The following is a 16,937-nucleotide window of genomic DNA, read 5'->3' on the forward strand; positions in this document are numbered from 1 at the left end:
GTATATATATACACATATATATATGTATAGGTAAGTGTGTGTCTGTGTATACATAGATATATATGTACATATGTACAAAAAGAAAAACCCATTGTGCCAAAAACCAATAAAGTGAAATTTCTTCAACTATCTTGGGTTTGCATTTTTAAACAAAAATAGTGTTGGAAAAAATACATAGTTTATTACAGAAAGCACTATGTGTGATATTTTAATGAGGTTTGGTGGTGGAGCTGCAAATTCAGCTAAGTTTATGCACAAGAGACTACTTATTCCATTTGCAAGAAAAAAATGGGACATTTAGTGTGAGCAAACCAGATTTTGAAAGTGCATGGCTTTAGTTTTGAGGGCATGATAGAATATTTATCCCTTATTCACCAGGTAACATTATTCTCCAGTAAATTGGTCACAAGTTTTCTGTAAATACGGGATTCTGAGGTGAGTACCTCTGTAAATACATTGGTTTTCAGAAATGCTGAAAACTTGCACTAATATTGCAATTCAAGTCATTGCTTGGCAACTACAGATAGACTTAAAATTTCATGTTCTAAGTTCTGAAAGTCTCATTTATGGTGTGTTCTATCCTAGAAGGACAACATGCTGTTGTGTTGCTACTCTGCTGCCCTGGACCTTAACAGCACACTTGTTTGCCATGCTTTATAGTATTCTTCTAGATAAAAGAGATTAATTGATTGCCTCAAAAATCTCTTTTTCACTACTCAGCACCTAACACAAGTTCAGGGAAATGCTTTTTGAGATGCAAAGATAGGTAGTCAGCTCCTTGTGTGTGTGTGTACAACATACAGAAATAATTTCTGTATTTTTCTGAGATACAAGTTGAACTTGGAGCTTTAGGATCAATTATTATGGGACAGCTAAAGCTATTTTCTATTTTAAACACACTGCTTTTGATTTAATTCCAGACGTCCTGTGGGCAGTCAAGAAGAGCTGCTTTTGTTCATCTGGACTGAAGGACCTTTGGAATTCGTGGATGCGTCTGATGCTCTCCAGCCTTTCACTCTCTATGAGTATCGTGCTAGATCTCAAAATTCCGTGGGGTCTGTGGACAGCCTGTGGGCTTCAACCCAGACTCTGGAGGCTTCCCCGTGGGGCATGGGAGCCCCTTGGGCACAAGCCACAAGCGCGTACTCGGTGCGGTTGAACTGGACACAGCCGGTCTCCCCCAATGGAGTCATATCTCTGTACAGAGTGGTCTATCAAGAAAAACACAGCGACCCCACATTTAGCACCCCAGCTGTCACAGCACTCACCGTAATGGTAAGAACTGGACCATAGAACCAGTTTTAAGACGTTTTTACTCTTCTTTGATCTCTGTTGTATATTAAAATCTCCCTTAATACTGGTTAGAAAAGTGGGGTTTCCAATTACTTGTCGTTTCATTGGTTTAATTTTTGTGTTTGGCCCAATGCGGACTGAAACATTTCAGGTTAATATTGGATTTCTGGTAGAGGCAAGCAGATTACTCGAAAGCATGGATGTGTCATTCTGGAGGAATTAAGCACATGCATTTGTCAGCCTTGCTCTGAAAATATTGTCCTGAACTTTTTGTCTGACTGACAAAATAGTTTCACAGGACCTGCACAAAGAACAGCAATATCACTCCTCCTTGTATAGAATTCTGGCTTTTATTTCAGTTGGAATCATAAAGTGAATGAATTAATTAGTAATTACATAGTTCATATATGCAACCCATTTGCATGTTCAACTCATAATTCATCAGTAATAAAAGCAGTTCCACTTTTATTTCCAATCCACGTACTTATATTAGAGTGTTTCTTTACCCTCCTGATTTGTCTTTCTCTTCCCTTTCTTTTCCTGTTTCTATTCAGTGTGTGAAGGGATAGATTTGGGAAAGGGCATTGTTTTGTGAACTGACTAATGACATTGTGTAAACCAGTGACAGAAATGGTTGTGTTTTGAGCATTTACTGCTCCTCCCCCCTATATATTGCATTCTAGTCTTTTTATAGCAAGACAGCTTATAGACAGTTGGACTGAACTGTTGTATATTAGGACAACTGGTGTACTTGATTGTCTTCTTAATATAATTTTTAAAAGTTTAAGGAGGTTGTAATAAAGTTTGGTTTTCTCAGCAGTGCCACCTCAAGTTCATAAACTTAAAATTTTCCCTAAATTATCTTCATAGTCCATGTTAGTATTGAATAACACCAGAAATCCTTGAAATTCTTTAGTATCCCAACTTTGAAGTATGTAGTTGACAATTCAAGCAGGATCCTAAAAAGCTTTCCCAGGAATACCCAGTCAGATAAATCTCTGCATGACACAGTGGAAGAAGTTTCCCGCTCAGTAATCTTACATACCCTTGATCAGAGGGTTTCAGAGCAGTTTTGTGTCTAACTTCCTAAATGGATTAAGTTTGTAATACATATTTTTTTGAAAAGGAGAACAGATCCTGAACTGAATTATAGAAGTTATTTACGCTTTTGCCTTCTGTAGCAGTTGTGCTCACATTGCACAGCGTGCCAGGCTTAAAAAAGTAGATTGAGATTCTAAAGTTCAGTGGTATTTTGGTACTTAGGTCCCTTAACTTCTTCTAGAAAAATTATCACCATCGTAATTGTGATGATGCACCTAAGATTTTAAAACCAGTGAAAAGCCAGGACTTTTCCCACTACTCTGCTTCAGCAGCATGCGATGTGTTGCTGAGCATCACATTGCATGAATTGACCTGGCTGGTCAAGCATTGCAATGTCTTCCAAGCATGCCAACAACAACAGGAAACGTTCAAGATGGTTGTACTGTGGGCAATAAAACCTACCAAAGTGGTATTTTAAATAATGTTGCTACAGTGTGTTTCTTTAACAGCATCAGTTGTAAGCCTTTTAGATTAACATGCTATTATTTACTGAATTAGTATTTTCCTGGCTCTGAAATCCTTTATTTTCCCCAAACACTATCCTGAATCAAAATGACATTCTGGCAGCATATATATAGCTGTTCTACTAACATTGCAGCAAAGCTGGCTTGCATGTTTTATCTACTGTCCTTTGACTTGAACATAGTCAATTATGGTATTTGCTACCCATTTTTTATTTAAAATATTATGCTACCCTTTGGGGACAAATCGTTTTGCACATCTCCTCCATCAGTTGCACTCATTTTAAACTGTTGCAGCTGCGTTAACCGAGTAGAATTGTTGCTGATTTATACCAAAAACCTGAGATCTGAATCCTACCTCTTCTGAATATAGCAGAAGAGCTAAAGCTTTGAATCAAATATATTGACATAAAGTGCATGGAGTTCTGTTATCAAAGATGTCTGCAGGAGGTTAGGTCAATTATCCCAGCAGGCAAAAACCTGGACACCAACTTTCAAAGTAATAAATGCTTAAAAATAGAATTTTACCATGAAATTGCTGATATACCCTTAGCTTTAGCTTTGTGAATGAGATACTTTAATTAAAATGTAACTATTGAAGGAACTAGAATTCCAATGATTAAACTTCTTCCCCTTTAAAATATAGCCTTCATGGGTACTAGGCTAAATCATTTAATCTCCTAAAGCATCTCTATTGGAGCTCCCTCGTGGGATATGCCATTAGTCATTCTCTCTCGCAAGCTTCCATGTTACAAGTAAGACTTAAAGTATTAAGAAAGCAATGAGTTTGGTCCTTTATTTAATCTGTTAGACTCCATTCTTATCCCATTAGATTATTCCAGGGAAAAAAAAAAAAAAAAAAAAAAGAAGCAGTGCTAGAATCACAGTGACTGCTCCCACCCTTGCGCTTGTCGGTTGCATCCTGCTTACCTGCCCTGGGACATAAAGCTTGACCCAAACTTAGAGGAGAAATACAATCCTTGTGACACTGCAGGATACAAACTAAGCTTTTGCTAATGTCCCAGCAGACTGTTCTTATATGACAGCTTCATTCCCATCCATTTCAGAGCCAAATGAGAAGCATCTTCTGGGTTTTCAAACAATTTAACAGACTTATCCACTATACCTTCCCCAAATCTAGCTATTTATTCCCCATTAATACGTATTTGAGTTAATATGTCGAAGGTATGGCTCTCTGGTACCTTAAGGTTATCACTGACCCCTTGAAATTTTACACTGCCTGTGGAGATAAAAATGAGAACTCAGTTCTCAGAGCAAAAGCTGCTACCCCTGAAATGAAAGGAGGGTGTTCTGCACTTTTAGAGGCAAGTGACATACACGTGAGCCATTTTGATGCTTCACAGTTAGAGCAGTGTCACCCATTTCCTTAGCTTGTTTGGCCAGGAGCGTAGTGACAGATGTTAGGTGACAGTGAGTTAAACTGACATTCTGGTTTATTTGCAGAGCAAAGTCAAGTCAAGACTGGTTACAGCAGCACAAGTGCCTCCCACAATGTCTTTGCAGTTCATTTTAACCCTCTAAAGCAGGAATCATATTTATTGTCTTGACAGCATTAGCATGAGACAGATGTGTTTATAGGGGAGTGGATTGGCAGTAGGTTCTCATTTACAGAAATCTGCATGAAGTGACTAGATTGTCAAAGCAAGCTTCTCATTCTTGTGAACTTAGGACTTAAGCTTGTGAACACAGAACCCAGAGCTGATTTCATTATAAAGCAAATGAGTGCCTGCCAAATGTCATCAAAGCATCACATCTCTTTAACTGCTGTATTCTGAATGTTGCTGTGAGGTAGAATTGTGGGTAGGTTTGGACATTTCTTGATAGACGCTTTGTGGGTGAGTAATGTTGGTTTTCTCATGACAATTATATCAAGTTCTTGGTTGTTTGTTGGGAGCAGAGCAGGAGAATTCAAAGCCAGGAAAGTCAGTTAAAAAAACGTAAAAAATATGTAGCTGTTAGGAAACACTTGGAGAAAGAAAAGCATCCAGACATGAGGGTTAAAAAGGAAAATTGCCTGCCCTGCACAGTGTCCCAAAATTATTATTATTATTATGTAGAATCAAGGTCTCAGTGTGTTAAATTCACCTCAGCCAAGTGTAGATCAAAGTGCAACATGCTTGGTAGAGAATGCAAGAGATATGTTGTAAGCATTATAGGCCTTATTCCTGGGAAATCCTGCACCTGTGCACAGGTCTTCTCACAACGTGTTTTGCAATGTGAGGCTCTCAGGCCAGACTTATCCTTAAAGGCTTTTTTGTGGCATAGCCATGCCAGCTTGGGGCGAAAAAATTAACATCTCTTAGCTGCTATCACTGCCCCAGCAAAGCCTCTGATTTGGATGCAGCTGTGCTAACAGTTGAGAACACAGATTGGCTTCCCTTGCATTATTTGGGGAGATGGTATATAATTGCACTGGCCAAGCTTCTCTTGGCAGGTGCGTGACAGGGAAATCTGTAGACATATTGCAGAATAGCAGTAATAAAGACTTTGGTAGGAGGATGAGGCTTTGGCTAACACGATTGTGTTGTTATAAGCAGACAGAATTTACATATCAAATAAACTGAGTCAGAATATTAAGTATCATTTCCTTGTTGAAAAACTCCGTATCAAAAATAATACATCAGAAATATTTTCGAGTGGCCAGTACTGCCATATATTCATGCCTCCTATGCAGGATTTTACAGATATCTGGAATCATGCATCCAGAGTAAGTTTCTTTCGATTAATTACATTTAAAAATACATAATGCATTCGTGTGTAGCCCTTCACTTCTATTCCCTCATATAGTCCTGTGAACATTTGGCAGCATTAGAGATGAGATACCACATAGTTATTAACGTCCTTGTACAGACTATTCAGTAATGCAGCATGCAGTGCTGTGCATGGCAACTTTCTCATAGAAGTAATGAAGATTGTAACCACAAGAAAAAGAAAAAAATATGCCAAGGAGAGTGACCAATGAAACTTTTTTTATACATGCCTATTGTAGATGCCTGGGAAACGGAGTGCACCCTAAGAAAAGAGGATGAGTGTAAGTGAAGGAATCCCTGCACATGCCATAAATTCAGAACATGTGGTATTTAGCAATGAGTGAAAGCTGTAAATGGCAGTGGAGGGCAAAAATTAATTAGGCTACTGTGCTGCTGTTAGGCAGTGGAAAGTGGCCACCACCAGAAACAAGATGGCTGCTCAGCAGTGCCCTACTGCAGCCAAAAGATCATCTCCTCAGCTCTGCAAGGGCTTGTGGGTTAGGGGAAATCATACACAGATGACTAATTTTTTTATGGTTCACAGACGATCAAAGTGAAATTCAGCAGCTGTTCAGGACAAGTGACCACTCTAACGGCTGTAATATAACCTGCTAAATAGAGAGGGAATTGCATGAGAGCAAGAGGTTAGCTGTGATTATCGGCAGGTGAGTGCTTTATTGAAGTTGAAAGACCATTAACATTGATGGAGTAATTATTTCAACTTGAAAGTAATTACCTTGATGGGTGATAACTTCTCCAGTGTTCCCAGATTTGATTGGACCAAACAATTGTGAACTCTTGAAGCCTAGAAAAATATTACAACAATACTGCAATGTTTAAATTACTGAAACCACTGTTAGAGTATTTTAATTATGCCTAACAGTGAAAAGATTTTAATGTACAACAACTGGTGACCTCTCATGTATAGAGACATTTGCTTTCTAATTTCAATGAAATGATCCCCACCTACTACGTGTGTGCTGTATGTGATGGGCTTGCAAATGAATCGTTTGATTTAAATGCAGTTTTTAAGATTCAAAGCCTTGTTAACACAGTTTCAGGAAGGGCTTGTACTGGAATTGCTCTAATTGTTTTATTTGCCCGGAAAGCCCAGTAGTGTAAAATGCTTTCCGTGTTTTAATCTCTAGACCGGTTAAGCTTACACAGGATGAATACAGGACAAGTGCTCATTCACATTGAAGGCTGCTTAAAAAAAGTGTGTGAGGCAATCTGTGTCTCACAGATTCTGTTGTTTCCATGCTGCTGCAGAATATGCTGGATTTGGCAGCACAGCCCTGTTTAAATAAGCATTTGGATTGGCACTATGATGCCCCTCCAGAAACTGATTAAGTGCTTCAGTAAGCCCCACCTATCAAGACAAGACATGTAGAATGGCCTAATTAGAGCAGAAAGGCTGAAATGGATTTTTGCACAACTTTGATGATTTTAAAGGACTGTGGTAATAGAACTGGAGGGGAATGGTGAGAGAGAAAGAGGGAGGCTTCAACTCTTCTATTTATACCGTCCTTGCCGTAAACACGGCCACTTCACTGTCTCCTGGATGTTTCCAGCAGCCGCAGAGACATAGCTTTAGACCCTGCTGGAACTCTGCCAGGAAGGAGAATCCTCGTGAGTTAGGAAGGAAAGGTTTGTCTGGTGTCTGTGAGGTCTTAATATGTTGTCAGGCAACTGGTGGTTTGAATTAGTGAAGGTTACAACAAAGAAGTTTATTTCACTTCTACTTTTCTTTCATGTTTTCTCCCTAATTCAGTGTGCTACATGAGGCTGACATAATTTTGTCCTTCAATAAATTTTTGGGCCAGATAGAAGTAAAAACACTGATTCAGTTATATCTGACCACACCTAACCACACTCTAGATTGACCAGGCCAGAGTGCCTGGATCAGTAGGCAAGTTCTTCTACAAGGAAATTTGTTACCCATTTGGAAAAATCTGGTATGTTTTATCCTTGGGCTTCTCCTTGTGCAGGGTTCATTTTTCACCCATTTTGTAGTCTTTTTTTGATGAGTGAAACACGTGTAGATCTCGGTCTTTTGAGAGATATTTATAACGTCTGACTTGACTCTTAACCTAGTTAAGAACATGAATGTCCTCTACAGACCATGAAATGTCCAGAACATCTAAGGCATGGACACTTACCATCCTTGGGCTGCAGCTGTTCACATGGAACTACTTTCCTGTGGTGCATTTGTGTGCTGCTACTGATAAGTGTCAGTCAAAGAAGGTGGTTGGTTTTACACTGTTTAATCAGCTTTCTTAACCCACACAATGGAATGATGCAGTTTGACAGGTTTAAAAGATGGTACTCTTTGGCAGAAAGGTGGTGGTGGGCAGCACTCTGTATGTGCACCTGCAGCCGTAAGAGAACAGGCTGACAATGCCTAAAGGCTGATGACTAAAAAGAGATTGCATAAATGCTCCCTATGCTGTTTCTCTACATATGTTTTTTATATATGCTTTATATTTATGCTTTTCTCTGTGATTTTTTCCTGTATTTGCATTTCAGTTGTGAGAATAAGATCGAGCTAATCAGGCAGTGTGGAAAAACGCCTCTGACAGAATGTTTTCTATTTTGTAAAAACCAAATAAGCAAAACAGAATCCCCCACAAAGCTTCATCTTATTAAAAATAATTTGTTAGGAAGATGTAATATGGAGACGTTCTTCCCTTTCCCAGTTATGTGACTGCACTAAATCGCTTTAAAAAGCAACATTTTAGTAAGCTACAGATGCTTTTTCATATATAAGCAGAAAATAAAAATTAAGAAGGAGGAGGCAGAAATTTGTTGGGTAATATGTACAGCTGTTTTTCAAATTAGATATCTGTTTAAAAATGCATAATTAGATTTGACTAGATTTTAATTCACATTTAACCAATGTTCTTAAGTGTATGTATCAGACAGCTCCAAGATAACACTCTTTGTTGGTGAAGTCAAAGGGCAGCTTCCTAAAGTCCCCAGGGTCATGCCCAACAGTTACAGATACAGGAATTCTTCCGCTGATAATTAGAAAGGCCACTCCCCAGCTCCCATCCTACTATCCAGCCCCACTTCCCTCCACAGATGAGGTCTTTTATTCAAATTGGCTGAGAAGTGTTATGTCACATGCTTAGATTTCACAGGGAATTTTAGCAAGCAAAGGGTAATTTTAATAAACAGAAGACACTACTTTTTTTTAAAGGGGGAAAAAAAAAAGGCAGCAAAAGCAAGCCATAGGACTCATGGGAATTGGTAATATAACATAGAGCGTCATACCACTGGGGACTCCATTTGAATCTAATCCAGGTCTACAGTCCCCAAAGTCATTCTCATCAAACAGCCGTGGGGTGTCCTATGCCAGATAAGTTTAGTATTCTCAGCTGACCTCCTGTCCTTTCTCTTTACTGCTCCCTTTTGAATCCATTCCCATCACTCAGTTTCACAGCCTCATTCAAGCTCATCTCCCCTATGCTTGTTGCAGTTTCCCATTTTCTGCCTGCCAAGTGACCTCTCCCTCTCCTCTTTTCAGATGTTACAAAAAGCCCTGGAGTGCATGTATAATCTTGACTATAATCTTGCCCCCTCTTTCTTTAGGGAGCAAGATCCTAATATCTGCATGGTGCTAAAAGATGGGTTTATCAATAGAAAACTCTTTTGGACTGGGAATGGGTGTCTGTCTGTTAATTTACAGCATTATATAAATATTATTTTTGAGACTGTAATAGCAATTATGGTGAATAGGGGCCAGATGGCCTCTGTATCTAGAAAGCAAAACGACAGTGTATTTTTAATGGACTTAAATGTTACTTTTTGACAGGGAGCTAATATTAAATTCTGTGGTTTAGGTGCCTGTCAGGTGAGTACGGCTCTGAGTTTTGGTTTTTCTTAAAGTAATTACTAATGTCATGCCTGGATACTTTTGCCCACTAAACCGTTTTCTGTGATGGGGTCTTTGTTGTTGCTCTGGTTGTGGTTCTTTTTTTTTTCTTTTTTTTTTTTTTTTTTAAGGATGGTTATTGATCTCTTGCTGAGCTGAGATTTCAGTTTTATGCCAGATAGTTTGATTAATGGGTTGGTTTCTGTAAGTGGACTGAATGGGGATAGGAAGCACAAGCCGCTCATGCCGCCAACCCTAACTCCGTCAAGACGCATAGCTCATTATGAAACAGTTATCAAGTATACATGAAAAATTAATTGGGCTCAGTTTGATTCTGAAAAGGATCAGCTTTCTACTTGGCGGTCCCCCCAATCTTTCCAGATGTTGCACGCTAGCCCCTCGAGAAGCAGCGAAGGGAGATGTATTAATACATTGTATTGATTAGATCAAGACCCCTGACAGTTATTTGTAGAGATACCATCTGGCTGCTGTTCGAATTCCTTCACCAAAAACAGGACGTGACATGTTATTAATCTCAACTCTCTAAGTATAGACAGTTGCCTTTTCTGCTAAACCGCATTTTACCATTCCGTAGGAGATGGAGGCAGACCTGAAGGGTGCTGAAATTAAGGTTATTACACAAATTGAGCCATATGGTCCAAATATTTCAGCAAGAAAATTGCCAGGCAATAAAAATTGCTCCTGCCTTCCTAATGGTGTAAATTACAGTTTAACCATGGCTCTAATGATGTCCTTCTGCCGCGCTTAACTACTGTTACATGAAGGACATTGTTTTAAAAATATAAAAAACAAGTAAATGCCAGCAGCGTGTTTTACAATCTGTTAGTGTGTCATTAAGAACACTGTCAGAATTACATAAACATAATGGCAGGCAACCTAGCATACAAAAGAACGAGTATGGAAATAGAAAGTGTCTTGAAAACTCCTTTAGCTTTGTCAAGAGCCCTTTCCCTTCTGGAACTTTTCCAGTATGGGAAAATGTGGGTGTTTATTTATTCCAGTTCTCACATGGGCTCTGATGGAGATTTCAGAAACAGAAAAAAACCCACTGAATATTCCAATGCATTTTGAACCAGGTGACAATGGAGGGAGATAAATATCACATTATAGTGTAGCTGTATATAAAGTTAACTGGGTATGAAAAAGAAATCCAAAATGTGATACTCATTTCAAAATGCAGCATTCTTTTTATTCTTTTGGATTATAATGGGACTTTCTGTTGTTTTTTAGATTATTGAGAGGATTGTAGTGTGTTAAAATGGTTTCAAAGCTCAAAAGCTCTGTGAGGTTTTGCTAACAGAGTTGGCATTCTTAAAAATTAGTTTATTAAAAATAGCTGAAAAACAAAAATCAAAATGAAAGGGGTTGCCCAGTCAGCAGGTGCATTGCTGACTGATTCTGGTGATTCATACAAGGTGTGAATTAAACTGTAATTAAATAAATTGAATAATTAGCCAATATGATTTCATTTCGAAAATAGTCATACAGCTACTAAGTTTGTAAAGGGAAATCTCTGAGATGGCGATTCAAAGAGGGAAAATCACAGAAGTTTATAATAAATGCTGTTTGGAGTATTGAGTTTGACCCCTTCTCTTTAAACCATGTGCAGATTTTAATAGTTCATATATGCCAGCCCTTTTGGTAAAGCACCCTAGCACAGCCATGTTCCCAGCTTGGGATGAGGCTGCCTGGGTGTACACCAGCTGTTCCGGGAATGTGCACTTGGAGCTGTCTGTTCCCCAGAGGGTGATGGAAACCAAGGGGTCCTGAGCCCCACTGCTGCCACCCTGCCTCCCTCTGCCCTCATCACTCTGGGTCTGCTGTGCCAGCAGAGCTGCTGCTCCCCCCTCCTGTGCCCCTTTGAAGGCAGGAACTTCCACACCGTTGCAAGGGCACCCAGTTGCTGCTGGATCTTCACGCCAATCAGAATGCATTTTGACAACATTGAAAGCAAAACTGAGCAATGCCAGAGAGACAAGGGAAGGGAGATTGTGAGTTAGCTGTCTGGGCTAGCTGGCTGGTGAAGGAGCTGACAGGCAGCTCTGGTGTTTGTCTTCAGACCTAGCACAGTTTTTGAATTGTGTGGAGATCTCATTTGTGTGTGGAGCAGGGAAAAGATGACAGGGGACTTTTAGTCTTGACAAATTTAAATTGAGCCCAAATCAGACAGTTAATCAGATTCAATAAAGTTCACAACAGTCTTTATATTTGTCCTCCTTGCTTCCCAGTACCAGTAAGATCATAAATGAAAGCATCCAAACGTAAGTAATTTGCGGTTGGTTGGTTTCCAAAGAAACAGAAGGCAAAAAATAGTAGACTCTTGTGAGGATGGTAGTCTGAAAACCTATCTGCAATGTGTAAGTGTAGTTTACATATATAATCTCTATTATGAGGAAACAAAGTCTGATTTATGGGTTTATCCCCTCATAAAACACAAATATTTCTCTCAGCACCTTGAATCTGACCAAAGTTACAGAAATGCATGACAACTGGGATCTGGGGCAACCAAGTGTATTAATACTGCACTCACAAGGACCCATGATGGATGGATTTTATTGTTTAACTGGGAAAGCTGTATTGTATTCTCAAGTCTGTTTCTTTAGCATTCTTTAAAGAAAATCTCTTTGGTCTTTAAAGAAAGAGAGAGATTGGTACAGATGTCCCTTCATCAGCATCTGACAGGCGAGATGATTTGGAAAGGATATGCTTGTTGAACTGCTTTATGAGTGCCAAGAAAAACCATGAGCATGGAAAAAAGGTTTCTACCCATGAAGTAGAGGGCTTTCTGCAAGAACCCCAGCCAAAGTTGCTGGTGGATTCAGAAAAATATTTCTTACCCTATTAGTAGGTGCCATTGTTACATCTTTTAGGATATCTAATATCACCTGTTACACCTCTGGCACATTTAGGCTGCTCTACTCCTACAACCCAAACTGTGGAAACCATTCCTTCCTCCCTTCTTTCTCCTTCACCAGCCCTCCTTCCTAAGGACACAGTTGGAGAATATGATGAAATAGGAAGCAGGAATTTCCATCCTGAGGGTCTAGTAGAAAATAACTTCTGTGTTTTTCAGATTTTTGTTAGGAACTTGTTTCTGTTTCCAGATACTCTGAGGGTCCTGCAGTCTTTACAACAGGCAGGACTCTGCTTCAGTTAGGTAATGTCCTTTAAAGGTCTTGTATTAATGGGGGCCGTGTGGCTGCACAGGCAAAGCTTTGGGAGACGACCACGTAGACATTCACTTAAGGCATCCTATGGTTGGTGCAAGAGCAGCTGCTAGACCTGCAGTACAACATCCTCAAGCTCTTTGATTTTGCAGCTGTAGCTGCCTTCTTTGAACTAATCTATGGCTGTTCCACCTTCCTCTTTTATGGTAGTATGTTTGTCTTCTAAACAGTCCTGTGCCCACACCACCTTAAGGTGGAGATGATGTGACTGCTGGGGTTTGAGCCAGCCCAGTGAGACCCCTGGAGTGTGCTGTCTGTGTGCCAAAAGGACACTGAGGAATAGTATATTCACAATGGGAAGATGTACAGAGGTCCCAGGATCTGGTTAACCTACTGGGGCAGAGCACAAATCATTACTTCTTTTAGTTCTGAATTTTACTCCAAGTATTTTTCTAAGTCCACTTCCTGCAGGTTTGAATGCATCAATTTATTTTTTTCCCATCCAGAGCGGAGTTCCTAGTATGAGATAAGTATTCCATTCAGTGTGGAGATGCTATTCTAGTGGCTGCAAAAAAAGACACCATGTTTACAATTGTCCCACAAGATCAGAATTGCAAATGCACCTTTAATATTGCAAGAGGGTGAGGGAAGTGGACTCCTTGCAGTGATAAATTTTCTGTATTTTTGCTATAAAGAAAACTTTGCACTGTACAAACAAAATGAATGAAACTTTTCAGAACTCTTATATTTCAACAGGCTTTAAAAAAGAATTAATGAGAAGTCAGAAGACATCTTCTCCCAGATGAAGTATTATTTTTGTCATTATGGTATAATAAAATTATTTTTTATTGTTTTCTCTTCAGGGGTACAAGACAGATGATAATTTAGATTATTTCTAATACTAGTCTGTGCTAGAAATGCTAGACCCATGATGTACCAATAGATCATGAGATTTATACTATAGTTGTAGCTTAAGACAGTGACATGTGTAAGTGCTGTGCTTAATGTTACTGGAAAGTCCAGGTCTAAAAAGACTGAATTGAGACCCCATGAGAGCAAATGGGAAAGAAAACATCACCTTTTTCCACCTAGGTAAAATAGTTTGATCTCTAGTTGCCGTGATGTCAAATACAGTACTGCCTTGGAGAAAAAACAGAGTTGAGAACATGTTTTATTTAAAATAAGACATTTTTGAGACAAAAAATTTGCAATAGGAATACTACAGTTTTTCTCTTTCTGGTCATGCATAGAAGCATCACAATGCCTTAACTTGCTTGGTTAGCAAACCCCTGTATTGATATTTGGTTTGAGTGTATTAATGGAAATTTTGAACCACACTTGAGTAACATGATCTCAGACTGAAGATCATATCCAACATGCTGTTCTGTGCACAGAAATCAGAAGGACGTTTTCTTCGGTATTAACTTAATAGATATTTTGCTTCAGATTAACTAAAGCAAATCCCTGTTCTGGATGGGTGCCCTCTACATTCACCATGTAGTTTTGTTCTTCTGCTTATGAAGACCCTGATCCAGCATCCTTGAAAAGGCAAATGGAAGCTTACATTCTTTTATAAGACTTTTGAAAGTGCTGCTGTTCAACTTCTGAAGCTATGAATTTTCATTTTAAGAAACAAGAAGGAGCAGACCTGTATGGTCTATTGCTGTGTGCTGATTAAAAATGTTGTTACTGCCTTTATTGTTCTTTGAGTCTTAATTGAATTTAAGGAAAAAAAAATCACAGCTGTGAATTCTATATACTTTGAATGGCACATGTAGGCTAGTCTGTCTAATCTGTCATGAGACAGTGTGGCTTCCCCAACATGCCGTTCAAAACAGAGGTTAAGCTTAAACACCAGATTTTCCCTTTGGAGAGACCTCCTTCCCTCTGTGCAGGGTGTAGGGAGGAACTGAGGACAGTAGCTACACAAGGTTTGGATTAGAATGTAGGAGAACATGGTGACTCTTTCCCATAGTGCCTATCCTCATATTTGGACACTTAAATACATTTGCAAGTCTGTCTCAAAATGACTCAATTGTAGTAATTTCTTTTTGGATTGCTCATTTATAACATGCATACATGCAGCTAATCAATAGATGAGGCAGTGAAACTAGTGGATTTACAACTTAATATGCTGGAGTTGATAATGAGCTGTAAAGACATTTTCACTTCAGAAATCAGCACCAAATGTTATTTACTAAGCTTACGTGATCTATTTTAACTCCCCAAGTAACTTAAATATCCAGTGAAAATACAGAATCCAAACCAAACTTGTTATGCTTCAGTTTTCAAGTAATATTTCAGTATTTACATATTTCATCTCTTCCCTAACTAATTCATCTGGCTGGTGAAAACCACGAGCAGCTCAGACTCTTCTCTTTTGGCAGGAGCTTTGCACTGAGAAGGCCAGCCCACACTAGGAGGGTCTAATGAAAAGACATGATGAAAGTCTCTGTTTTATTTAGGCATTAATGTTTCAAAGTGAAGCTCAGCTAGCTGCTTTCCTTGTTCCCATGCAGCAGACATAGCTGTCTGTTTTTCTGTGTATGTATATGAACTCAGTGTTCACCTGACAGCATAGAAAATGGGATTGGGCAGTGTGCAGACACATCTTCATATGCTGTGTCAGGGTGAGTTTCTTTCCAACAGTGCACCCTGTAAGCTTAAGGTAGAGGGAATTGTACCCATGTGATCCTAGGAGGGTCTGGATGTTCATCCATCCATGTTCATTTGGGTTTACTTAGTTTCAAGACTTAAAACCTGAAGGCAGATTCTCTTCCAGTTACTTTACCAGACTCCATTATCATTCTTTTTTCTTGTCTTCTTTTCAAGCCTTTCCTCAGTGTGGAGTTGATTCTTCATATGGCAAGACACAACTGCTAAGGGACACAGAATAGACCGTGTTCTTTCTTGGACCTTGCTGTTTTCATCAACAGGGCAGTCCATAGCGGCTGCAATGGCAAAACAAGATTTGTGTTCCTTTTTACCTCCAAGTGACATGGGAGTTTCCAGCCTACTCACTGAGGTTCTCCACTAACTCATACATGCAGAAGGGGAAGGGATCCCCTGTAGCAATCCCCTACAGCAAAACTGGGGGAACATCCCATAAAGATCTCAAAGGAAAGTGTCAACCTCTCAGTATTTTCATGGGAAGCTGTGCTTTGCTGAGGAATGTGTCCCTGAAGAGTAAATGCCTGTCTGATCCATATCCCCTCCTAATATTCACAAAATAGGTTGAACTTCCCTCCAGGCACAGAAAAGAGAGAAATCATCCCTCTCTGCACAAACACTCTGTGTTTCTGTCCTTCTGCTAATGGTACCTGCTCTGTACAAAAAGGTGCAGAGCAAATCTCTTTTTCCTGGCTTATACTGGCATAATTGGACTGCACCTTTCCCAAATGGCTACCTGCATACTCTCCTTTACTCTCAGCCAGTTTCTGCTTGTAAAGCAGGTATCTTCATGTAGGAATTTGTAAATTGTGAAGCATTGAGGAAAGGAATGGAAAACCTGGTGAAGAAAAAAGCCTTTTGAGAGACTGAGGTTTGTACTTTCGGGCCCTTCATTTTTTTTAATACCCAGTTCATTTTAAAGGTGACATTTTAAGTTCAGTCACATACTCAGACTAAACTTTGGCCTTTATAATGTAGCTCCAAGTAAATTGTTTATGCTTACCATTTAATGTCTCTCAGAAGTGATTACATGCAGCGCAGACCAAGTTTGAATGAAGAGCTAGGACTGTTCAGTACAGGGCAGAGAAAAAGGAATTAAAAAAATAGGAAGCAAAAACCTTTTAGTCTCCTTTAAAATGCTGCTTTTATTTCCCATTGTGTTGGCAGAAAGCAGGGATTTAAAGCTGTGAATTGCCTGGAGGCTGTGCTATCTTCCTCTACTTAGCAGTTAGAACTGCTCTTTTTTTGCATGTGTTGGGTGAGAGAGACAAGGACTCAGAGTGATTGAGAAAAGGGAATAAACTAAGCTTGCATTTAACAATAATATGACACTTCTATTGTACCTGTGTAAAATGGGATCTAAACCAATAACTATAGTTTCCTGAAGCTGCACACAGGAGCACAGGAGGATATCCTGAGACTTAATTAATTAATGTTTGTAACATGATGTGAGATCCTATGATGAAAAGTAATATATAACTGCAAAGTCCTAATTTTATGGAGCACAACTGACAGTCAGAGGCGTGTTCAAGGAAACTGATGTGGGAGTTCACCTGCAATGTGTGTTAAGATTCAGATT

The 16,937-nt window shown here is 39.3% G+C and overlaps 1 protein-coding gene across 1 annotated transcript in view; it reads left to right on the top strand.

Annotated features, from left to right (window-relative positions):
* The window catches only part of USH2A (usherin), a 391,984-nt gene that overhangs the window by 333,018 nt on the left and 42,029 nt on the right, over positions 1–16,937 (top strand). Inside the window, exon 61 of the mRNA XM_040059986.2 lies at positions 921–1,275. Within this exon, the coding sequence (XP_039915920.1) occupies positions 921–1,275 (355 nt within the window). The remainder of the gene's footprint in view (positions 1–920; positions 1,276–16,937) is intronic.

This window comes from Hirundo rustica, chromosome 3 (assembly GCF_015227805.2).
Source record: "Hirundo rustica isolate bHirRus1 chromosome 3, bHirRus1.pri.v3, whole genome shotgun sequence".
NCBI lineage: Eukaryota > Metazoa > Chordata > Aves > Passeriformes > Hirundinidae > Hirundo > Hirundo rustica.